We start from the raw sequence: 26,250 nt of genomic DNA, 5'->3' as shown, positions 1-26,250 counted from the left end.
CATTGATTTCTACGTGACTTCAACTGCTTCTAAATGGTGTCGTTTTGTCTTTTTTGTGTTTTCTTTTCGCTTAATAAAAACAAATTACACTAATCACGAGTTTTTGTGTCATTGGTAAAATCTATGATTTTTAGCGTCAAAAACCTTTGATTTGTGCAAAGGTAAAAAAATACAAATGTTAGTAAATGAGCCCCCTTAGGGGCACATTTACTAACCCACGAACGGGCCGAATGCGTCCGATTGCGTTTTTTTCGTAATGATCGGTAATTTTGCGATTTTTTTCGTATCTTTTGCGATTTTTTCGTATCTTTTGCGTTTTTTTCGGCGTCTTTACGATTTTTGCGTAAAAACGCGAGTTTTTCGTAGCCATTACGAAAGTTGCGCAAAGTCACGATTTTTTCGTAGCGTTAAAACTTGCGCCTTTTAAGTGTTAACGCTACAAAAAAATTGCGACTTTGCGCAACTTTCGTAATGGCTACGAAAAACTCGCGTTTTTACGCAAAAATCGTAAAGACGCCGAAAAAAACGCAAAAATACGAAAAAAATCGCAAAATTACCGAAAAAGTCGCAAAATGTTCGTTTCCAATCGGAATTTTTCCAATTCGGATTCGAAATCGTGTCTTAGTAAATCAGCCCCTAAGTGTTGATTTTTTGGTACAGAAAAGTGCCCCATAAGGAAGGGAAAAGTAGTGTGAAAATGATTTAGTAAATAAGGTGAAAATATTTGACTTTTTAAAATAAAAACCAAGGTGCCACTTGGAAAAAAAAACCTTTTTCCCAAAAACACCTTTTCTATGGAAAAAAAAACTTTTGTACCCAAAAATGTGAGAGGAAATGAAACTTGACCTTGGATATATCAGCCCAGATATCAACTACAATATAATAATTTATCATTACTAATTGCAGTATATCAAATGGTTAGGTTCACACTGGCGTGGAACACAAGTACAAGTTTTTCCCTTGGGTTCTCAATTCTTGCGGCACCACTCAGGTTAATGGTATAAACAGGAAGGTTGTAACAAATCCCACTTCAGAATTAATAGACATGTCTGATACACATATTTGGGCCCTGACCTTAATTTAGATGTATTAGCCATACAAAAAAAAATTCAAAGGTCAGCATTTTCTTGAAAAATCATTATTGATGCTAGAGTGCAAATTTGCTTCCTTTGAAAACATTTTTTTACAATGTTGGCTGCTAAGCTTTCACGTGTTGAAGCAATTATTTGAAATGATTACACAGATAAATAAACTCAAACATATCTGTTTTTAAAAACCATAGTTCTCTGAGGATCTTAATAAATATATCAGTGTCAGCATATACTAATAGCTCACTAGACTATTAAAGGGTGAAAAGGTATTTTTAGGTCCCTGGTTTGCCTGAATAAATTATTCTTTGTTCTTATACAGAGAAACCTATACAGGTATAGGATCTGTTATCCAAATGCTTAGGACCTAGGGCTTACCATACTTTAAATGTGCTAAAATCATTTAAACTTACCCGATACCCGTTTTGCAGCTTAGGAGTTTGAGTTACTATTTCATTACTTCAGAGAAAAATGAAATCATTTTTAAAATGATTATTATTGCTTGAAACTCTATGGGGGATGGCCTTCCCATCATTTTTGTTTTGCAAAAAGCTAGTATACAGTATATAGTACAGAACAATGTACACTCATCTCGAAGGAGAAGCCATATCTGACATACCATTATAGCAATGGGTGCAGTGTTGGACTGGCCCACCAGGATACCAGGAAAACTCCCGATGGGCCCAGGTGTCAGTGTGCCCTCCTGCGTCTAATTATTTAGCCTATTTCACGACCATTCCCTATTTCTGTACGGAAACAAGGAAGCTTGATAGATGGAAGAAGAGAGTATAGTATGTAGAGCAAAGAGACAAGGATAATAGAGAGTTTGAGGGAGGAGAGGAGAAATTAAAGTTTTGAGAGTGGGCCCATGGTCCAGGGTTTTCTGGTGGGCCCCTGCCATCTCAGTCCAACACTGAATGGGTGTCTACAAATAGAGGCAAGGGGAGCACTTTGCCTCTATTATTTTTCTGCATGTTAGCTGAGCCACATATATCTAGAAAGGCCTTTCTTTTATTTAATGACATTTTTGTTCAGTCCTTTAGAAATCCCATGACATTATCATCCCACGACACTTACCTGCAGCTGATGGTTAATGTATCATTTGAGTTGATGACAAATTCACTCTCTGTGATGTTGATTGTAGGTGGAGTCATAGAATATCCACACACCAGATCTATAGGGGAACAAAGGGAAATAACCACATCTTAGGTAAATCTTGTATATTGTATGGATGTATGTATATTTTTATTTATATATTGCTACTTATTGTACACAGAACTCTACAGCTGAACAATAAATAAGTAGGACAAATAGGGTTAATTACAATAACAAATACAAATAAATACAAAGTACAGTTGCATTAAAGATTAAGAACTAAGGGGCACATTTACTAATCCACGAACGTCCAAAAAGCGTCCGAATGTGTTTTTTTTGTAATGATCGGTATTTTGCGACTTTTTCGTAAATTGTCGCTACTTTTCCGTAGCCATTACGACTTTTTCACAAATTGTCGGGACTTTTTCGTAGCATTACGACTTGCGCGAATTGTCGCGACTTTTTCAGCCTTCGCGCCAAGTAAGAAAGTTTCGATTCATTCAAGCTTCAGTATCGTGACTTTCCTTGGGCCGGGTTGGAACTGCAGAGTGCCATTAAGTCCTATGGGAGGCTTCCAAAATCATGCAAAGTTTGAAAGTTTTGCCCGCCGTTTACGAGCGCTCAATACAAAAAAGTTGTGACAATATACGAGCAAATTCGTAACCGCTACGAAAAAGTCTGGACTTTTAGCGCAAGTCGTAATGGCTACGAAAAAGTCGTAACAGCGACGAAAAAAACGCAAATTATACAAAAAAGTCGCAAGATGTTCGTTTCCAATGCAAATTTTTTCCATTCGGATTTGTGGATTAGTAAATCAGCCCCTAAGTGTCAAAGAGACAAGACAAAGGATATATTTCACATTTGTTTCTTATCATTACTGCTTTTGGCTAATTAAAGTTGATGTTTCAGCCATATAATGTGAAAACTACCCCCCTTATTCCCACCTGTATCAACATCCAAAAGAAAGCAACCTAACCATATTTAAACAGAAATTCTGGCAAATGTTTTATGTCAAACTCACTGTGGTACAGGCTCCAGCTTTATATAATACTGTAGATCCGGCTTCTAATTACCCTCCATAGAAATGTAAACATTCCATGCAATTCATTAGGAGAATACTAATAGCTAATTATTCTATCACATTGGTGGGGAAACTGTTGAGGTAATAGCTGAAATATTTCAGCTTTTTAATTTAGAAGAACTGCAGATAAATGAAAAGAAGTGAAAGTTGGGAACTCAGTCTATAGCCAGAGAAGAAGGACAGAAAGTTGCTGAATTATATATAGTTGCCATCAAGCAAGGCATTGGTTTAGCATCACAAACCTTCAAAGTCTGGTAACACTCTGGGTATAATTAAAAAGCCTGTGAAAGCTCAGTGCTTTCTAACAAAGGGGATATCCAACCACCATTTTAACCACTGATTACACCAACAAAATTTATGAAAGTAACAAACATGACAGAATGACAGATTCAGTATGTGCTAGAACAGTGCTGTCCAACTTCTGTTGTACTGAGGGCCGGAATTTTTCCGACCTACGTGGTGGAGGGCCGATAATGGAAGCCAGTTTTGACTATTCCCCTTTTTGAAACCGCACCCACTTGAAACCACACCCATGTTATTACATGACCATACCCGTATTAATGGTTGTAGTACAGCAAAAACCTGCCATACTCTGCCTGCCCTACCCTGCCTGTGTGTGCCATACTCTGCCTTCCCTACCCTGCCTGTGTGTGCCATACTCTGCCTTCCCTACCCTGCCTGTGTGCCATACTTGGCTGGTTTGTGCCATACTTGGCCTGTGTGTGCCATACTCTGCCTTCCCTACCCTGCCTGCATGTGCCATACTTTCACTGTGTTTGCCATTCTTGGCTGGTTTGTGCCATACTTGGCCTGTGTGTGCCATACTCTGCCTTCCCTACCCTGCCTGTGTGTGCCATACTCTGCTTGCCCTATGATGCCTGTGTGTATGGCACACACAGGCAGCCTACAGTGACACAATGCTGGCACTGCTCCTACAGTCTGCACAATAACTATATATTAAAAAACTTTTTAATTGCAGTACCACCTCAGTATATGTTCCTTTTGTAGTGTGCAGGGATTATTTGTGGGTTTCTACTGCTCCTGAGGTGTGAACAGGGGAACAATGGGGGGTGATTACAGCCTGAGCCTGAGGTGTGAACACTGCAGGGGGTGAACAATGCAGAGATTAAAAGGTGTGAACAACACAGGGGATTACATATTTAAACAATACAGCCTGATTACAGCCTGAATCTGAGGTGAGAACCATGCAGGGGGGGGCAGTTAATCACAGTACTGATACCATTTAAAGCTTACTCAAAGGTAAGCCATCAAAGCAGCCAGACAGGTGGGGGGCCACACAGAGGGGGGTCGCGGGCCGCATGCGGCCCGCGGGCCGCCAGTTGGACAGCACTGTGCTAGAAGAATACGTGGAATATCCCATAGGCAATGATGTCAGAATTAAAAAAAATGCAAGATAAGGGCATAAAGACATTTCTTCATCAGCAGAACAAAAAGAGATCAGTACAAAGAAAGTATTCTATGGTCATTGTAACATCAACACGTGTTGCCCATGGCAACCACTCAGATCTTTGCTGTTGTATTCTAACTTGTAGGTGACCATTCAAATCTAATTGCTGATTGGTGTGACCCTTCATGTGTCCAAAATGTAAGATGTGATTTTTTTTGTCCTGGTATCTTCTGTGTTTTATTCCCAGAAAGGTGAATCAATCAATATAATTAAAACCTAATTAATCTTCATTAACTTTATATATGTTACGTCTTGCCAAATTGCATGTAATGTGAGCCAGTAATTACAGCTAAAATGTATAATAACACTCTATGCAGTCAAATTCTGTCTGTGCCAGTTCCGTTCAGACACACATCGCTGTGCAAGTAATAAGTCATCGACATATATTTACACAAAAACCAATTATAGAAAGGTTACTTTCCGGATAAGGAACTTGGCAAATTACCAATTTTTTGGTCTTAATTTACCTGACCTGATTACTTAACACAGAACTTTAGAACAATCATAATAATATGTTCTTTCAGTGGCCTCTATCACAAATAAACAGAAGTTTTATGAAATAGACGGTGGCATGTAACCACTTTTAATTTTGCTGATCCTTTGATTTAGAATGAAACAAGGTTGACTACAATATGACTATGTAATAATATAATAAATTATATAAGGCAGTGCTGTCCAACTGGCGGCCCACGACTCCCCTCTGTGTGGCCCCCCACCTGTCTGGCTGCTTTGATGGCTTACCTTTGTGTAAGCTTTAAATGGTATCAGTACTGAGATTAACTGCCCCCCTGCATGGTTCACACCTCAGATTCAGACTTTAATCCTCCTGTATTGTTTAAAAATGTAATCCCCTGTGTTGTTCACACCTTTTAATACCTGCATTGTTCAACCCCTGCAGTGTTCACACCTCAGGCTCAGGCTGTAATCACCCCCATTGTTTACCTGTTCACACCTCAGACATAGGTACTGTAGGTACCTATGCAGGTACTGCCTGGACTATGCTACCTGTGTGTATGGCACACACAGGGAGCATAGGGTAGGCAGAGTATGGCACACACAGGGAGCATAGGGTAGGCAGAGTATGGCACACATAGGCAGTATAGGGCAGGGAGAGTATGGTACACACAGGCAGGGTAGGGCAGGGAGAGTATGGCACACACAGGCAGGGTAGGGCAGGCAGAGTATGGCACACACAGGCAGGGTAGGGCAGGCAGAGCATGGCACACACAGACAGCATAGGACAGGCAGAGCGCTGCCTGTGTGTGCCATACTCTGCTTGCCCTATGCTGCTTGTGGGAGGTGATCCTGGCAGGGGTTTGTTGTGGGAGTTTGTTAGCAGTTGGAAATAGCCATTAAATGGTCCCTAAGGTGTGTAATTATGTGCTGGGTTGCTGTGCTATCCACAGGGGAGGAGGAAGCATATGGAATTTAAGGGTATATCTTAATATGACATAATTCTTTCACAAATGAATGATGGTTGATATCCCCACAGTAAGGACCAAGCATTTGGGATTTTGCTGTGCTACCACCATTGTGATAAAATAGGTGTGGTTTGAAGTGGGTGTGGTTTCAAAAAGGGGAGTGGTCAAAACTGGCTTCCATTAGCGGCCCTCCACCATGTATGCTAGAGAAATTCCTGCACTCGGCACCGCAGAAGTTGGACAGCACTGATATAAGGTATTGAATTTCTTGCACTTGGAGCCTTTCCATTATATGGAGAACCCTTCCTTAAGGTACTAAAAGTATTTTTTATATTTTCCATCAGTACAGAAATATGCTAGCTTAGTTTTTTTCAGTACAGGGTACTGTGCAATTATTACAGAGATCCCTTAACATTTATTGGGGGCATACACGTGCTATATACACCGGTTTTTGTTTGGCCAGGGAACCATTTCCTAATTTTTCCAGAAACCTAGTGAGGGAGGAGATAATCATTTCAACTGGATTAGTATAACATTCAAGTAGCAGAGCTTAGTGTAGTTGCACATAGGTAGTGTTCCCACAAGCCCCAAAAGACACAAACTGGGGAGAGAATATTGGGCAGATCAAGTGTGTGCTCTATGTATGTCATGTATGTACTTCCCTTCAGAAACCCCATGTCGAGGGGCACTTCCAAAAGACATGATAGTAAGTACCCACATTGCTTTTAGGGCATATATCTGATGCACCCTGATATATTTTAGCTATTTTATAAGGAGGAAGATACACTCTGTGGATTAATATAAATTAGATGTATCTGTCTCCAATGCCTCTTCCCACATTTCCTCATCCAGCTCCAGAATATTTTCCATCCACTTTTGCTTAGCTTTAATAAGTTTATTGGGGTTCTGTAAGTCTTTCTGATTGTTTGTGTTGTCATCTGTACTTGAGTACATTGTTCTACTTTTATTCATACATCCAGAGACCTATAGACAATCTACACAAGGCAGGAACAACATCAGATTTTTATGAAGCTTTAGCTTCCTTTCTATAAAAGCTGACCAATAAAAACAATTAGAAATGAATCCCTTTATCTAGAATCTAATTAGCAATAATAAGAAAGCATATAATTGAAAAGTGAATGTTGATGTTGAATACTTCTAAAATGACAATGACGTAAAATAATGACATCAACTGTGGATTTAAAAGATAAAATTCAATATGCAGACTATTCCTTTATGTGCTTGTAGCCTCGGTAGTAAAAAAAAAAAGGCAGTGCTCAGTGCACTTCTAATTAAAATTCTGGCGTGTTTATCAGGCGGGGAAAAATATTCATCCAAATCCCATGTTATTTTATATGGCTCATTTACTGAAATGTATTTAAGATATTCCTGCTTGATAAATCAGCTCCAGCACTGGATTTTGTGAGATTTTCTTGACACTCAATCCATCAAATTGTGCTTTCTGTATACTGAAATCTGGAATGAATTAAGTAAACAGTAATGCATAATATTAAGCTAAACTTTTTCTTATTCATATATAGACAGTGATGAGCGATAAACTGCTCACAGACTGAAATGACTGCAAAAAATGTTGTGCGTTAGCTGCCCATAGACTTTAATGTGTTTTACAAATTTTTCAGAAAAGCTAAATGAGATAGATTTACTATATGTTAATATACCTTCAAAGTTGCAATGAGCAAAATATTGTGCCTGTCCCAGAAAAGTGCTGGGCACAGTAAAGTGTACAATACAGTATATTTTATTCTTAGATACATAAAGAAGAACTATTATAAAATCAAAAGGTATAGTCTGAAAAGCTTAGGTAAAATGAGGCATTTTCCTAAATATGTCTTTTTTTTTGCACTATTTAAAATACTTGTTAAAGAGCCCCACACAACACAGAAACCCCTAATATACCCATCACTGTAATCTGTTCCTTCAAAAAGTATGAATAAATATCATTTTATATGCTAAAATTCATCTGCAAAGCAGTTCTACTCTTTCTGCATCATTTAAAATCCTGACAGGGGAGGAGGGACTAAAACATTGATGTTACCAACTTCTGCACAGCTTACAGACAGCATGCAGGAATTACATAACCCACAATACATTGCACTGTGATGTTCCTTTCCTTATTGACATCACATGCGTGTGGAATTTGTATGATGTAAATCCCACAAATGCTCACCAGTGTCAATATTTGTGCCTTCATTAGTTTTAATGAAGATTTTAAATGTGGTAAGGCCGGGTACACTGGTGTAATGGAAAAGAATGTTACAATATAAGTAATAAACCAAATGGTGAACTCTGCAAATGTTTTTTTGATTTTTGAGCACCAGTTTACTGCCTGAATCCTAAACCTATTCATTTTGCTATTGTGAAGATCTGGGAATAGTGGGACCTAGTCATCTGGGAAATGGCAGAAACATACAAATGCTTTGTATAAACAGACATAGCTGCTTATGTACTGGTGCTGTATCAAGATCACTGAGATACAGACTCCTCTATATGAAAATGGCACACTTACACATGTTTTGTACCTGGAAGTTAGTTCACAAGATTTTTTCTTTTATATTACAATTTTTTTTTTGGATGTACATATGGTACATATGAGTCCTGCATGGAACCAATTTCTGATACCCAGACCAAAACCCACGGCCTGCAAACCTCGAGCTGCATTTTTATTCACTCTGATCCACGACCTGACCTGCAACTGCCTTATCTGCAACCTGATCCACGACCAGCTGACCACCATTAAACGGGAAGTGCTTTTGCTGCAAACTGGAAGTGACATCATCAGATGTGGGCAGGGTAAAAAAATGTAAAAAGGAGTAAAATATAGATAATATAGATAATATAATATAAGATAAGAAATATGGATAAAACCCACAATCCAACCCGTGACCTGCAGCCCACTGACCTGTATCTATACCCCCATCTAAAAATCCTAACTGTGGGTAGCTGTTTTTCTTGCGGGCAACCCAAGGGTACCCGATCCGCAGCAGGAGTCTAACATGTGGTGCTAGAAAATGCACTGGGATAGTTAAACAGTTCCTTTTGGAGACTTACACCATTAACCTGCAATAGTGCCCATGGTGGTTAGAAATTTGTGCATCCATATAATATTATTTAAATTATGTTTATGCCCTTTTGCCTTTACCCTATACAGTTTTAAGTGGCTAACGTGGTACTAAATGTTTACCTGTAATTTCCACAAGCAAATTAAACATAAACTTCACTTTTAGCACAAAAGAGTAATTTGATTACAGAAATTTGAGACTGTTAATACTAAGGGAAATCTGGGCAAAGAAAAGTAATGTTGAAAAATATAATTTGTCACTATAACATTGTTTGCTTTTTTATGTAGATTGGTTATTGAGATTATATTTTGTAACAATTGTGGGAATAATATCTCCAATATGACCCTACTCTAATCAAAAAATGAAGCAAGCAAAATTCATTCAGTTGTTGACTTTAGTTATAGAACTCATAAAGAATTTTGTCAGTATTTAAGCAGAAATTACTTTAGAAATTGAACTGGTTATTTTTCAATGCTATTAGAAAGCACTAGGGGTTGTGCAATAAAAAGCACTAAGTTTGCCCAGCAGCAGTTACCCATAGCCTCCGTGCAGTCATACCCCCTCCATCAATGATAGTTATGCCAGAGGTAAAGGAATGCAGGTTGCCAGACAATACATGTAAAACAGGAAATGTAATGATCTTCCACGGCCCCAAGAGTGGGTACAGCTATTATTTTACAAGCATAAAAGATGGTATGACCTGCTGTTAAAAACTATAAGGGTGATTTCTAAACACAGTCACATGGGTGCAAATGTTGCATGTGTTTATGCCATTCATTAAAGGTACTTGTGTCCAAAGGCTCTCGTTGTACGTATAGTTGTGCTAAGCGCCATTGAGCCTGTTCTGCCTCCTGTGCTGAATTAAGGGCAAGTTTGCCACTTGATGATGGGGACCATGGAGGTACAGCTAGCAAGAATGTGACAGTAATTCCAGAGGGTTGCATCAATAGATGCAGTAGAATTTGCACCAAATAATCACACACTATTGCAGAAATCCCCACTATAAAAAGGTTAGCTGCATCCGATCCCTGGAAAAATACACTCACCGCTGGGTTTGTTTTGATGCTCCGGGTGCAACTGTGACAGATTCTATTTTTGAAAAACAAATTAATTGAAGCATTACCTCACCTACACTTGCACAACAGAACACCAACCCAGGTTCTTCATTCCTGCAGCTGCCATGCTGCTTGTCCCTCTCCCTCTGCCTCCCTGTGTCTGACTCCTGTGAAAAAACCAAGATGGCCTTCTACATCTGGGTGCTGAGAACAACTGAGGACAAGCAGGGCAATGCAGGACATTTAAACACCAATCCTAGACAGTGGGGTGTGAGCTGAAAAACAGGATAGTTGGGAGGTATGCAAAATTCCAGGGCGAATTTGCGGACGCCTATGATTGCTTATATCTGGCTTACTTTCTCTCCGAAGCCTGTGCCACCAGTAAGTTTTACTGACAAACTCTCTATTATAGTCATGTCCTTCTGTTCAGGTAAATGTAAATGTATTTATTTATATTTTATGGATATTCTGGCTCACTTAAAGGAGAAGGAAAGGTAAAAACTAAGTAACCTTTATCAGAAAGGTCTATGTAAATACAGGCATAAGCACTCACAGAAACGCTGTACTGACTTCTTTGAAAAGAGATTAGTTGTGTCTGTAATTCCTGTGCCAGAGACACGCCCCCTCCCTCAAGAATGCTAAGAACTCACTTCCCCCCCCCCCTTAGGAATGTGGATCTGAGCCAATCAGCAGGAAGCTGACTCATATTGGAAACGATTGGAAACGAAAAGTTCAGCGACTTTATTGTATTTTGCGCGACTATTTAGTCGCCGTCGCGAATTTATCGTATTGAACGATCGTAAACGGCGGAAAAACCTTTCCGACTTTGCATGATTTCGGAAGCCTCCCATAGGGCTCAATGGCACTCTGCAGCTCCAACCTGGCCCAAGGAAAGTCTCCCATAGGGCTCAATGGCACTCTGCAGCTCCAACCCGGCCCAAGGAAAGTCTCCCATAGGGCTCAATGGCACTCTGCAGCTCCAACCCGGCCCAAGGAAAGTCTCCCATAGGGCTCAATGGCACTCTGCAGCTCCAACCCGGCCCAAGGAAAGTCTCCCATAGGGCTCAATGGCACTCTGCAGCTCCAACCCGGCCCAAGGAAAGTCTCCCATAGGGCTCAATGGCACTCTGCAGCTCCAACCCGGCCCAAGGAAAGTCTCCCATAGGGCTCAATGGCACTCTGCAGCTCCAACCTGGCCCAAGGAAAGTCACGATACTGAAGCTTGAATGAATCTGAAACTTTCGTACTCGGCGAAACAATCCAATTTTTTCGCGACGGCAACAGAAAAGTTGCGGAAAATACGAAAAAGTCACAATGGTGATGAAAAAGTAGCAAAAATATCGATCATTATGAAAAAAACGCATTCGGACGCATTTGGACCGTTCGTGGATTAGTAAATGTGCCCCATAGTCTTACTAACTGAGCATGTTCAGTTTGGTCTGCATGTCTGTGCAGGAGTGAGGCATTATGGGAACTTTCTTTACACAGCTCAGCATTTTTTCTTCCTGTTTGGCTTCTGATCTTCTGAACAGGTGAAATATGGGGAGACTTAAGGGCACTATTGAGACAACTGAAGGTATGCCTGCAGCTTGAGATTAACTCTTTATTAGCCTTTCCTTCTCCTTTAATAGTGGTTCTATTTTAGAAACTAGTTGTGTTGTTTAATGAATAGGAAAGTGCTACTGCAATTCCCCTCTCCTCATAAACGTGTTTCTCTATCAGTGTCAGTGTGTGGGATAGCAATTAAATATACATTTACAGTATAGGAACTGGAATGTGGAAAAAAAAACTTGCCCGTGCTCAGTGGGACCTGCTCTATCAGCAGATCACTCCGGCATGTGAAACAGAGACTTTGGAGAAGAAGCAGAGCACTGTAAACTAGAGGGGGAGGAGCTTCACACTGGAACAGGAAGTGGATAATATAGTTGCAGATGTGTGTTTCCATGTTAGGAAATGGGTCAAACTAAATGTAGGGAGGGAGGTGATTTGGGAGGATTTTTCTCTGTGTTCCTGGGTGCCTGATACAGGTATCCTGTGTCAGAGGCCCAAGCACTGCAGTGCAAAGTTTTACAGGACTTCCTGGTGCAGCCCACCTAAAAAAATTGCTGGCCTTGTCAGTGATTTTGGCCATTTTGCCAATCCACATTGATTTGAAATGCAATATCATGGAATCTTGGGGCTCAAATGCCTAATCCAATAAAACTGTTACAGTTTGGCAGAAACCCACTCTCAGTTCTGCATTCAGATATTATTTGTTTCAAACAGCATATTCCCCATTATTGAACTGCAATTCAGACCATCCTTCTCCCAGCAGGGATAGCAAAATATCCTTGCACACATGCCATGATTTTTACGTGTAATAAAAATTATAACTTTTAAGGGCTGATTTATCAAATTTCAAGTTTACATTTTTACAACTCAAGAAAAAATGCGACAAAAAAGCGACCTCAAATATACTCAAACATATTCATAAGAACCATGAATACCACGAAAACACCTGCCAGAAAAACCTCGGCAAGTAAAAGCTGGCAAGGGTCAAGAGAAGTCAATAGGAAATAAACAACTTTATCTATCTATTTATTTATTTATTTTCCCAGTTTTTTTAAACATTTTTATCCTCATTGAAAATGAACGGAAAAATGTGATTCTTGCCCAACGTATGACTTTCTTTCTGAGACAAAATACGTTTAAGAAGAAAAGCTGCAGTTATTTATTATTTCGCGTCCGCTTTTTCTCTCCACAAACTCAAGTTTTGATAACTGCCCCTTAATGGTACATCCCTTTACATATAAAATATAATTGTAACTGCTGGGCTTTCTGATGACAGGGATTTAAGTCCTCTTCCTGTGAGTGGCAGTTTTTCTTTTGCTCAGAAAATGAATTCTGCTTTAGCTTAATAACTACAAGAAGAATAACATCTATGTATAAAGACTTTAAACCACTTGCGTTCCAGAACCCAGGTCACAATATCCCCAAAAAAACTAATATCTGTAATTGGTGACCTCAGAGGGCAAAGGAAAAAATGTGCCCTGTGGAAATAAAACTTGAATGAAAGCATTTTTGATGAAATCCAGCTCCAGTGCAATAAAATTTATTAAAAGAAAATATTTTTCAGAATGCAAATATGCAGCATTTCCTCTGTTCAGATGAGAAAGTATATGAGTATAAAGGATCAGGTTTGGCTTATAAAAGGTAACCCAACTCCAGCAGCTGTTAATGATATCTAATAGGATTAAAAAGAGAAGAGGACAAAAAAGAAATCAAAATAGACTTTTAATACCTTGTAATGTTAATACAGGCGTGGGACCTGTTATCCAGAATGCTTGGGGTTTTCCGTATAAGGGATCTTTCCATAATTTGGATCTCCATAACTTGTTATTTAAAAGATCATTTAAATATTGAATAAACCCAATAGGATTGTTTCCCTCCAATAAGGATTAATTATATCTTAGTTGGGATCAAGTACAGGTACTGTTTTATTATTACAGAAAAAGGGAATCATTTAACCATTAAATAAACCCAATAGGGCTGTTCTGCCCCCAATAAGGGGTAATTATATCTTAGTTGGGATCAAGTACAGGTACTGTTTTATTATTACAGAGAAAAGGGAATCATTTAACCATTAAATAAACCCAATAGGGCTGTTCTGCCCCCACTAAGGGGTAATTACAGTATATCTTAGTTGAGATCAAGTACAGGTACTGTTTTATTATTACAGAAAAAAGGGAATCATTTAACCATGAAATAAACCCAATAGGGCTTTTCTGCCCCCAATAAGGGGTAATTATATCTTAGTTGGTATCAAGTACAAGGTACTGTTTTATTATTACAGAGAAAAGGGAATCATTTAACCATTAAATAAACCCAATAGGGCTGTTCTGCCCCCAATAAGGGGTAATTATATCTTAGTTGGGATCAAGTACAGGTACTGTTTTATTATTACAGAGAAAAGGGAATCATTTAACCATTAAATAAACCCAATAGGGCTGTTCTGCCCCCAATAAGGGGTAATTATATCTTAGTTGGGATCAAGTACAGGTACTGTTTTATTATTACAGAGAAAAGGGAATCATTTAACCATTAAATAAACCCAATAGGGCTGTTCTGCCCCCAATAAGGGGTAATTATATCTTAGTTGGGATCAACTACAGGTACTGTTTTATTGTTACAGAGAAAAAGGAAATTTATTTTTAAAAATTAGAATTATTTGCTTATCTTATAATGGAGTCTATGGGGGATGGCCTTTCTGTAATTTCTGTACTTTCTGGATAACGGGATCCCATACCTGTACGGTATGGGACACATTTACGAAAACTCTAACATTTCTCTTTTTTTTTTTCATTTGAAAATTTGAGTAAACTCGAGTCCATTAATGTTTTACATTTACTAAAAAGTCTGAACTGCAAAAAGTCAGTTTGAGAAAAGTCGCAGGTAAGTCGCAAAGATCGCAAATTTGAAAACCGCAACTTTTTCGAATTGTTGCACAAGTGTCAAAAATCAGAAACCTATAAAGTTTCAAATCAAAAGAAGGATCTTTCAAGAAAGGAAAGGAACATCTTCCATTGACTTTTACACGATCTTGGCAAGTTTTAGCTGGCGAATTGCTGGATTCAGATTTTTAGCTATTTGGTTGCATAGTAAATCTTAAAAAAAGTTGCAACTTGTTTTTCCATGACTTTTAGCACTAAAAATCCAAATTAAAAAAAAACAAATATTCCGAGTATTAGTAAACTAGTACTATGTGTGTAGCTTCTTGCTTTTAGTATAATCTTCTAAATGCTAATGTATGAAAGGCAGAAACAGCCTAACACAACTTGATGATAGATTCATTTACATTTATGTGTTGTTTCTGTGAGAGCGATACCATTTCCATAAATCATTTTTTTGACGAGTAACACAAAATGTAATGACCTTTTTGTACCACTTCATACTCAAATTTCAATGCTAGTATTTTTATTGTCGTTGCTCTGAGAACTTCCTTTTTAAACCTTATAGGGTGGATGTAAATGCTCAGTATTTTAAAACTGAATAGACTTACTATACTGAGAATGACAGAAGCCCAAGCCTATGCCTTCCTGGGATCCCTGGGAATAAAAGTAGGATGGTGGCACAGTGCTTTCCAAAAAATATCACCGGCCTAGGGAACAACTTAGCAAATCAGTTCACTGGGCTGCCTTTGGAGGGAGAGGGGGTACTATTGTACTGAACCCAGAGAAACCTTTTTTAGAATGGGTCCAGCCATATCACGAAATGTATGCAAAACTTCCACAAAAACTACCTAGAAACTTACAAAACTTGCATATCAAGCAAAAGACAATGCAGAGAAGGGGCAGGGGCAAACTCCAGTGATCACCAATGAATTAAAAAACGTAAGGTAAATTCCACTTCCCCCAATGAATTGACTGACTTATCAGCATTTTAATTACTTATATGAACTGCACATTATAGAGTAACGTCAACCTGTTTACTGAAGTACATGAACTTTCCAGCAGGGAAATGATTGGTTTTTGGGCCCTACTCTTACACAATTTACTTACTCTTTACTTACTCTTACGCAAAAACTTAGGTTACTTAAAAAAAAAAACTGACATAACTTAGATATAAACTCCACTGGCCCCCCAGTTAAAAGACTGACATTAGCACATAAATTAATTCTACTATTTATATGAACTACTACTGACTAGTTCTCAGGCCCCACAACAAGATTATTGGGTCCCTAAACTCAGTTTACGTAACTTGTTCAAAAACTTACATAACTTCCATATAAAGTAGTGACAGCGCAGAGCAGGGGCAGAAAGATGGGAAGGGGTTAAAGTTAAGGCAAACTCCTCCCCCAATTAACTGACTGTTAATTAGCACATTAATTAATTAACTCTTTATACTAACTGCTTATTATAGAGTAACATCAACTGTTTATATTGCACAAAAAAGGGGCATGGACAAAATGTTGCTACAGCATGCTTGTGTTCATGGGGGGCCCCATAATGGCCTATGATGGTGGCCTATCAACCTTTCTTGATACAGCACCAACATAATGTATTACTTACAGTCCTTGTTCCAGTGAGTTTATAATCCTTAATCTGAGGTCCTTGTTATATACAGATATATTATGATTTTGGAGTGTAGTAGGAAACCAGAGTTGTTCGGCAGATGTAACCCACATAAACAGAACATACACGCACCAAACAGATAGTGCCCTGGTTTGAATCAAATGTAGAACCCTGCCCTGCAGAGCTAATCACTACCAAAGCCATTAGAACAAGAAGCAAACAAAAGGATATTTCCCAGAGCCATTTTTCTTATAAATTTTAGGCACATTTAACTATCAAGCTAATGCAGTCTGTCAGCTGTGGCGCAATCCACAAACACATTGTGGCAAGCAAAGCCACAATTTAGCCTGTGAAACCTAGAAACATGACAGATTGTTTTCTTTGTAAAGCTTTCCATAAAAATGTTGAAACCTTAGCAGAACAAGCAAAGGTACCAGAGGAAAACTGATAAAATCTGAGATGCTCTTTCTAAACATGATCAAGAACTCAAATGAGCGTTTTCACTTTAAACCCATTTTTCTGGCCCTTGTAATATCATGAAAACTCCCTGGACTGCTGCCTGACAGTGACCCCCTTCAGGGGCTATTTAGTCTTTCCTGATGAAAAATCATTAACACAATCTGAGATAAAATATACACAGGGAACAATGCTCACATTTATCTGGCTGAGTGGGGCTTTACCACATATTTTGATTCCTTAATTCCCATAGCTACAAGTAATATTTCATGAATGTGCTTAACTCTGTTTTACCCTTCATTAAAATATGCACTGTGTACTTATGCATTAATGATAGCACATCATGCCTTCTGTTATTCTTGCCCATTTTGTAGGGAAAAAATGGTTTGTAGATATCCCATACCTAAAATTACTCATTATCTGTTGGGCTAAATGTGTTCATTGCAAGCTTAGAAACTATTACGGGCAGATTTGTAGGTATCACAACACAAAGACAAGCATTTAGTACTGAAGTATCATCATCATCAACAACATTGAATTATATAGTGCCAGCAAGTTACACCATGATATACATTCATTTATAACAAACATTTTGGACAATATACACAAACACCAAATCCTCCAGGAAGGATTTAGCACAGAACAGAATCTGAACCTTAATTTGTATATTCAAATTAGAGAAAAATCTTATCTTTGCATCAATTGGAAATGAAACAATGTATTCAGTTGTCCAGAGCTGTAAAGTCACGACTTTAAGGGTTCAAATTCTGTTCTGCTGAACACAGAATCCTGCAAAAAGTACAGGGATTGAACTGCATATTTGGTGTATCCCTCATAATCAGAAACCCTGACCACAAAACCCTCTGGGAAAAATGTAAGCGATAAAACATGCTTAAAAGCTGATCCCAATTAAACACATTAGGGCTCATAAGCAGGCTGAAACGCAGAGTGCAAAGGAACGCAATTGGACATTTTTCTATTCTGTTTCAAAGCAGACATGGCTCTTACACTCTTTTGCACCCCTTAGTGCTCTTGCACCCCTGGGGTCAACAACCCTCCAACTGCTGGTAAGGAGTGTAGAGGCCCAGTAAGGCTTTAATCTGCACTTTGGATATATTTTTGTGGCACAGACCATCTGCTCCAAGTTCAGAGGACTCTTAAAATGTTTTTGCACTAGGCCTTAGTAAAATCTAGTTACAACAATGAATACACATTAATACTTTACACTTATTAATCATTCAAAAAAATTACTTATTGGTATGACCAGATTCTGATTTACGCTTACTATTATATAAGGGCACTCCTGTTATATTTACCCATTCCCTCCTAACAAGCAATAACATTATTGTTCACTGCCCAGCCTAATCTGCCTCTGCACTCAGTCTGCATAGATACTTCTGTTTTGAAATGCTGGTAAACAGCGCTGATTTCCTAACAAAACTTTTCAATACAAACCAGTCAGCAATTATCACAGTACTACAATGTCTGAAAGAAAATCAAAGCTCTGATTGGTTACTATTGGTGCAATTAATTGTCCATCTATTGAAAGATTTATTTAAATGCCCTAACTAAATTGCTTATATATATATACCCAATGCTCATACATAGGGACATGTAGAGATACCCCTTGTCCCCCACCAATGTTTTAAATATAACCCTAGGCCCCCCTTCTTAGAATACTTAAAAATATGCTAGAATTCCATTGCATTAAGATTACGCAAAACAAAGCTTGGAGCATTTGCAGACTTTACATAGCAAACCCCAAGCAAGCCTTGCCACATATATTATCCTGTATTCAACAATATAGATGGCACAATAGGGGAACCTAGCTGGAATAGGAAATACATTTTAAATGGGCCAAGAATGTAACCTGATACAGGCCAAAATTTGTGGTGAAAATACTTGTATGCGTTTTGTTTTGCCAGGAAAACAATACAGTTTCTGTGCCAAAATTTCTCCACGCTTTTTTTTGCCAAAAAAGTGTTTTTCATTTTTTTGTGCCAGGACAAAATGATAGGAAAAAATGCACTGGAGATGAGAAAAAAATGGGCATTAACTCTAATGCATTTGTTGCAAGAAAAAAGAATACAGAGAAGAAAATGGCAATGTGCATTTTTGGTGAAGTTTCACTTATCACTACAAAAAACCCCATTGCTCTCTACCGACACAATAGCACACAGTGTATACAGGATATAATAAAGGAGAGCCGACTACTGCAAAATACCTAGAAACATATCTGCCTTCCTTCAGGCTCAAACTTACACCAGTACAACTACTAAACTATAAATGCATATTGAAATAATACATTGAATAAAATGATTTTCTTCTGGACAAGAATACTGCAAAATGAGCAATATCCCACAATTACAGATTCTTACAGGACAATATTGATTACTATAGGGCAACAAAAGGACAGAGACAATGGACTATAGCTATCTTAGGCCTGACACCCTGTAGGCATGTGTCTGGGTGCATAGTTTGGGGGTACTTGGCATGTGCCCCTTCTATCTGCCAACCCCTAGCCCAGCCCTTGAGTCCTGTGCACAAAGGCAATTTGTCCCTCCACTTACCGACTGACACCCGATTATGACTGGAAGGTAACAATATAAAAAGTTACCAAAACAGCCTCTAACAACTTTATTTATTTTCCCAGTTTATTAAAACATTTGGGTTTCTCAGCCTCAATGAATAATGTGATTCTTGTCAGCGAAAAATAGCTTGGTTTTTTTTTTGCTATTTTTGTTCATGCTCATATTTTTTATTCTTGCATTCTAATTTTGAGAAATTGGCCTCCCTGTACACAGTAGAAGTGTTACAACAAAGTATTCGTTCAGTAGAAAATAAATTGTTATGTTTCTGGGAGTAATTCTCCTTTTACCTGTCCAAAATTTGGTTAGGGCCTACCAAACCAAATTTTGGAAAGGTAAAAGGAGAATTACTCACCAGAAACATAACAATTTATTTTCTACTGAACGAATACTTTGTTGTAACACTGATAACACAGTTACAGATATATGATCAATGTTATATATTATAGGCTATAGCTCCAGAAGAGCAAATACACCTTTGCCTCAGTCTGCCCCACCCTTCACTGTTTTGGGCCCCCACAGAGGAGGATGGCATTAGTTCAGGTACCTCTGCTTGAGATTTGATATTGTCTAAGCTGTGTGCCAGTGGCAGCATCACAAAGTCCATGAAACATTTAAATCTGATAACAACCTTTTGCTTTACAAATTGATGAATATATATTTTCAGGGTTAAGGGAAATAAAAGGGAGAGGATAAGGGGTTGAGAATGTGAAAGTTGGTTCCGCTCGGATGATTCCTGCAGGTGCGTCCTGTTCCCGCACATGGGGTGAGTCCAACAGGAAAAAGCAACTAAATAGGCTTGTACTGGGCTGGGCAGTCACGGAAGGCTGAGGCCCTCCTGCCATGTGCAGAGAGGACTGAATAAAGCAGAAGCATTCGCTTTTGTATTGTATAGAAAAAAATTGCTCTGAATTTGATATTGATCATAGGAAATACTATATTCACTCCTTTTGATACATTCAACTTCAGACTTGATGAGATGAGTACCACATGATTCAGAAAGGTGAATATGTAAAGGTGCAATTGTTTGTTATTAATAAAGTGCAATATACATTTTTGTGTTTATATACATGTATACTGTATATGTATGTATACATACATATCTAACTACCCAGATAATTCGAATGAATAGTTTAGCTATGAATATGCATCACAGCTACCATTTTGTTTTTCTCAGCTTAGATATGCTGAATAAACCTCAGCTAAACGGCACTATGTTGTTTTGACCATTATAGGTGCATGTGTGGTATCCCCAGTGGGCACAGGGGTTTGCACCCCCTAATAGTTGTGCCAGTGTATAGTCTCTTCTCACAGATGCACTGACAGACAAAAAGCTGATTCAGCCCCCCACACACAAGGGGCACTGAAATGGTTTTGAGCCCAAAAAGTCTTGCAAACCACCACTCCCGAATCCATTTGCTTCTACTGCAAAGTTAGAAACTTAATCAGTGTTACAACTGCTTCTTTGTATTTGCAGAGTTTTGTTCTATTTTCCAGTAAAATTCATTCGCACAGGAAAAATAAAATGGCAACCAGAATCCCTGGCAAACAGGAAGTCAGCATGTCGCAGGAAGTAAGCAGCCTGGTATTTAGTGCTTTTCAAGAGTGATAACCAGAATTATATTATATATAGAAATAAGCTGTTACGCAACTGGTAATATAAACATATTTTTCATAAATAATAAAATGAAAAAAAGCACTTCCACCTACTCAAAACAACTTTTTTGTTTACAAAGGAGATATAATAAGAAAACTCAAATCCTCTCATTGGTGCCAAAACCAAATTTTCCTGACCCTTGTTGCTCACTGCTAATTTCATCTGAAGGCATATAAACAACAATAGGAAACAGAAGGATTTTCCTGTTGCTTATTATTGTAGATCAGAGGCCCCCTGGTAGGTACAGCTCAATCACAATATACATGGATCCTCCTATAAGATTTAAACTAAGATTTAAAGTGGCACTAATATGAGAGATGATTAAAAAGGTCAGGCTGATGCATTAAAGGATAACTTAACAGCAAACAACTAGGGCTTGTTTATCAACAATGGGCAAATTTGCCCATGGGCAGTAACCCATAGCAACCAATCAATTATTGTCTTTTTTCAGCCAGCTGCATGTAGAGCAATGACTGAAACAATTTGATTGGTTGACATAGGTTACTGCCCAATGTCAAGTGTTGATAAATTACCCCACTTTCATATAAAAGGTTAATGTTAATTCATATAGATTTATAATGGCTAGGGAATGCATTTGGGGGCAGCCTGCCTCATTCTGTGCAACTGATCAGCCCCCCTCTTAAATCTGGAGAGTTGATATGGAATGCAGGACAGGGGGCAGCATTTAGTACACAGTCCATAACAACCTTCTACAGCAATAGGAAAACATTCTGCTCCTCTGCAGAGGGTTATAGAACATACTGAATGGAAAAGATACAGTAGAAGCTGACAACAGGTGGGACAGGGTGAAATGAATGCAATGTTGAGTAGAGCACTAGTAATGGAAAACATGATAGCATAGCTATACTTTTCAAAAGCAGTGTATTACAGTAGATTGCAGGACAACGAAGAATATATTTCTGTATGCTATAAAATATGTCTAATCTGGCTCCATATCTGGGTGTCAGGATATAATCTGCCTATGTGACAGCTCGTAGCATCAGTGGACAAACTGGACAGGAAAGTAGATTTCTGTTGGCAAAAAAAACCAGGAAATTGAAACATCTGGACAGGTTAGAACCAGCCAGGGATATTTTAGTGCGCAGTTAGGATATGTGGACATATGTAGTCCCAGGTGGTCTTTACTTTACTTTATCCTGGCTAAAGGTCACAGATTCTACTTAAACATAGATTTTTACCTTTAGCCCTAGTGCACGTGGCAGATGATATTGTGCCACATTATCTAAATCTAAACTAAAGCACTGCATAGCAAAATAGAACATCCAGGTACATTTTGAAATGGTTCCCATCCAAGCAACAATAGCTCATTTTAATCCAAAGGGGCAAATCAAAGACTCAATCAAATGTAAAATTATTGGAACATTTGCTTTTAGTAATTTCGATCTGTAGACACGCATTGTGTATGTACATTGCACAGTAACCATTCGGTATTTTTTCTAATAATTATCTGTTTTAAAAAATTGTCAACATCACCACAATTGTCAAAAAATGAATTTGTGAATCATGCTGAGCAGCTGTGATGTACATTATAAATTCAAGTCTCTCACGGTACTCTTTTATATGTTTATTTTTTATAGATAGATATAAGCAGACAGGGCCTTTAATCCAGTTCTGTCATTCCCCCTCCATAGTTTCCCAGAGATCAGGAAAGTTGTAGGCAGACAGTATTTAAACTTTGCCTTATCAAGCAGAATGATGGATTAGCACTCATAAAACTCACGAGATATAACTTTACATTTTTGTCACTTTCCAAGTGTGAAGGAGAAGAAACAGGGATGTTACAATTTACAATTCCAGAGCCTGTCATCAGTTACATTCCCACTCTTTCCATGATCCCATTATCCCCAGCTAAATCCACCTAAAAATCCTTACCTTCCACCCCTCCTTGTGGGATCAGAGTCTAAGAAGAGGTAGGAGGCATAAATTATTCCGGCCTATGTTATATTGGCTGCAAAAGGAATGATAATCATAAATACAAAAATGAATTGCATTCCTTGACATGTTTTCTTTCCAGTGCAGAATAGAAGTCAAAAAGGGACACTTGGCAGGCTGAAGGTAAAGGATATGAGATAAGATTGAGATTTTGGGCTGCAGAAGCAATTACAGTTTGTCATCCCAGTGTACAGCCGATCTGTTTTTACAGTCAAATGTTCACATGTAGAACAGTGTTATTATTCAGTGTTAATATGCAGAACATGGATGTGATAGTGCAAGGTTTGTACAGTTATCTTTTACCTGATACAGAGCAACAGGGGCTCTTATTTCTTAACACTTATTTATAAAGGAAAACTTGTCATTTGCATTAATTACATTAAAAAAAGTTCACGATTTGTCCCTCATATTGCAAAAAAGAAGTTTCCATCCATTTTTAAATTCTATATTAGGTGTCAATTTTTTTTCTAAGTGAAAGGGAAAAGAGAAAAAATGGTTAAAATTGAAATGTGCTGGAAATAAAGATTTCAAATATAGGTATGGGCCCTCTTATCCAGAACGCTTGGGACCTGGAATTTTCTGGATAAGGGGTCTTTCTTTAATTTGGATCTCTATACAGGTACTTAAAATCTACAAAAAAATCATTTAAACGTGAAATAAACCCAATAGGATTATTTCACCTCCAAAATGACTTCATTCAGTGGTGTAACTAGATCATATGTTGTTATGTAATGAAGGCACTAAGTTTGCCCAGGTGCAGTAACCCATAGCAACCAGCAGGCAGACTAAAACATCTTTATTGGTTGCTATGGGTTACTGTTCCTGAGCAAACTTAGTGATTTTTTATTACATATTGGGGATAGTATAAAACAGAGTGACATCTTATGATGTTTTGAAGTTGGTGTTTTTATTTTTTAATATTTGTTTGGTGTTTTGTTTTGGTTTCCAGTCTGACTGACATAAGCAACCAGGCAGGCATTTGTTAGACTGTAAGAATAAAAAAAAAAAACCAAAGCCTAAATAGAAAGTTAAGCAAGAATAATTCTAGCAATAAGAACATTGAAACCATAAGAAAAGAATAACACTAACATTCTATGGATAAATCAATGGGTAAATATTTCAAACACTACCAATTAACAAACATTTCTGACAAACTGTAAGTTGCTTTGATCGCTTCCATCTGTAAGTAAATTTGAAGGTGACCTTAGTCTTTAATGAGCCAGATATACAAAGTATGGGTGTGGTGTATCCCATTGTAATTCTGGTACAGATTTGAAGCACAGAATGTAAATCATTACATCAGCAGTATAACTTTTGGAATATGTTCAAGCTAAGGATTTATGGATTATGGGTGTGCACCATAACACTGCAAATACATGTCAAGTACAAAAACTTGTGCTGTATTTGGCCAAAAGCACTTTGTCACCTTCAGGTGGAGTTAAAATCAACTTTATAAAAAAAGTAAGGGAGCTCTGAAAATACTTTATATCTTATGTCTTTGAGAACTTGCACAAGCCCTGTACTGAACTCACGATGGGGTATATTAAGTTCATTATTGGTCTTGTGCTAAACATGAGGTAGACAGATTACCTGTGTACAATTAGTCACACTGCATAATGAAATTCTGCTTATCTGTAAACCAAAACTGTCACAACAAAAAATGAAGAGAGGGGGTTGTTTATACAGAGTTCATTTTCTCTATTTACAGTAACTCCTGTAACCCACTCGGCCCCCTCCCTCAGGAATTTGCTTTGGCTCTTGGCTTGTGGGCATGCTCAGTTCTTCTAAAATCAGATTACCAAAACACGTGCTTTCCGCAAAGAATACGAACATTTTGGAATTCGTTGATGCTTTGGTTACACTTTCATCGGCACTTTATTTTGCCCAGGTTTGATCTGTCACGTGCCATTGAGTCCTATGGAAAGCTTCCAAAGCCAGCAATGGAAGGCTTCAAAGCCAGAACATTTTTGTGGCGTTTATGAACTTTTCGGCCCAAAATTTGTGTGACTTTCGGAACGCAATTGTGATATATTTGTACAACAATAAAAGAATTGTCGAGACATTTTAGAACTACAGAAATGATCATGGTTACTTCGAATTTATACCATATTGCGTTTCAAGGCCAAAAAAAATGCATTTTAATAAATGTGCCCCTATGTAAATAAAGTGCAGTTACGTGTGTTTGTACACATCTTGTAGACAGCAATCATGGCTTTTAACTGGTTTACTTGTGTGGATTTAACTCAGTCTGTGTAGTTGATGGTACTCATCTGTAAGTAAGAATGAGCCCTAGAGGCTTTCCTTGTTGGCTCCAAGGATTAACTGGTTTCTATAGCAACTCTGTATACAGATTTCCTAATCAATCTATATTTTCCTATCTATCAATATTTGAGAGCAGTTTTGGTGATTTGAGAAAAAAACACAGCTGAAAACCACAGTGGCAAACTATACAATATTTTTTGAAAATACAACTAATCGCAGTGTATGAAAGAAAATAGAGAGTAACGCAAATCTTGCAGAAAATATATATCATTTTTTAATGACAACATTTCTTCCCTCAGACTCAAAGATTGATAAATTGTCCTCTTACTGTTTCTGTCCTCAATCTTGGTGGATCTTTCTCCAGATCCAGTGACCCATTTTGCACATTTTTACTTCTCAAGATAAATACTGTTTTGTGCTCTTATGTGATAACCATCTTTTCCCGTGTTCCTTACTCGCTTTAAAGCAATATAAATTGTCCGGCTGCCAAGTCCAAGTCCCAAAGGTTGCCTGGGAAAATATTTTTTAAAATTGATTTTTATAATTTTAATAGTCTTCTCAGGACAGTATGAGCTACACAACAGTTGGCAGATCATTTGTGGGACAGGCGTTTCAGAGAAAATGTGAATGAATAATGATGATTTGGGGCGAAATGGAAAACGAAGAAAAACTGAGGGAGAAAATTGGTGCAGCAGAGTATGAGAGAAACCATCTGTGGGTGTGGTGGGAGGCAGCACTACTCTAATCACACTTACTTGCCTTGTCATTTGCTGAATAAACAATGACATTTTCTACAGTTCATCATGCCACAAGTTCTTCTTTACTATTCAACATTTGGAAAGAATGGACACATTAATAGACAATCGCAAAGACAACCTCTTTTTTTATTTATCTATGGATTTAAAGAAGGAGGAAAGGTAAAATAACTGGGGGGGGATGCAAAAATGTTAAGAACTTGTGGCATGATAAATTGTAGATGTCATTGTTTATTGTCTT

At 38.0% G+C, this 26,250-nt stretch overlaps 1 protein-coding gene across 2 annotated transcripts in view; it reads right to left on the bottom strand.

The window, feature by feature from the left end:
- flt4 (fms related tyrosine kinase 4) overlaps positions 1 to 26,250 on the bottom strand; it is a 115,962-nt gene that overhangs the window by 50,657 nt on the left and 39,055 nt on the right. For both annotated transcript variants that reach the window (XM_012959739.2, XM_012959737.2), the window contains exon 2: positions 2,166 to 2,262. In XM_012959739.2, coding sequence (XP_012815193.1) covers positions 2,166 to 2,262 — 97 coding nt within the window. The remainder of the gene's footprint in view (positions 1 to 2,165; positions 2,263 to 26,250) is intronic.

This window comes from Xenopus tropicalis, chromosome 3, assembly GCF_000004195.4.
Source record: "Xenopus tropicalis strain Nigerian chromosome 3, UCB_Xtro_10.0, whole genome shotgun sequence".
Taxonomy (NCBI): domain Eukaryota; kingdom Metazoa; phylum Chordata; class Amphibia; order Anura; family Pipidae; genus Xenopus; species Xenopus tropicalis.
The sequence above is the reverse complement of the archived record's forward strand: the minus strand, read 5'-3'. Positions and strand labels throughout refer to the sequence as shown.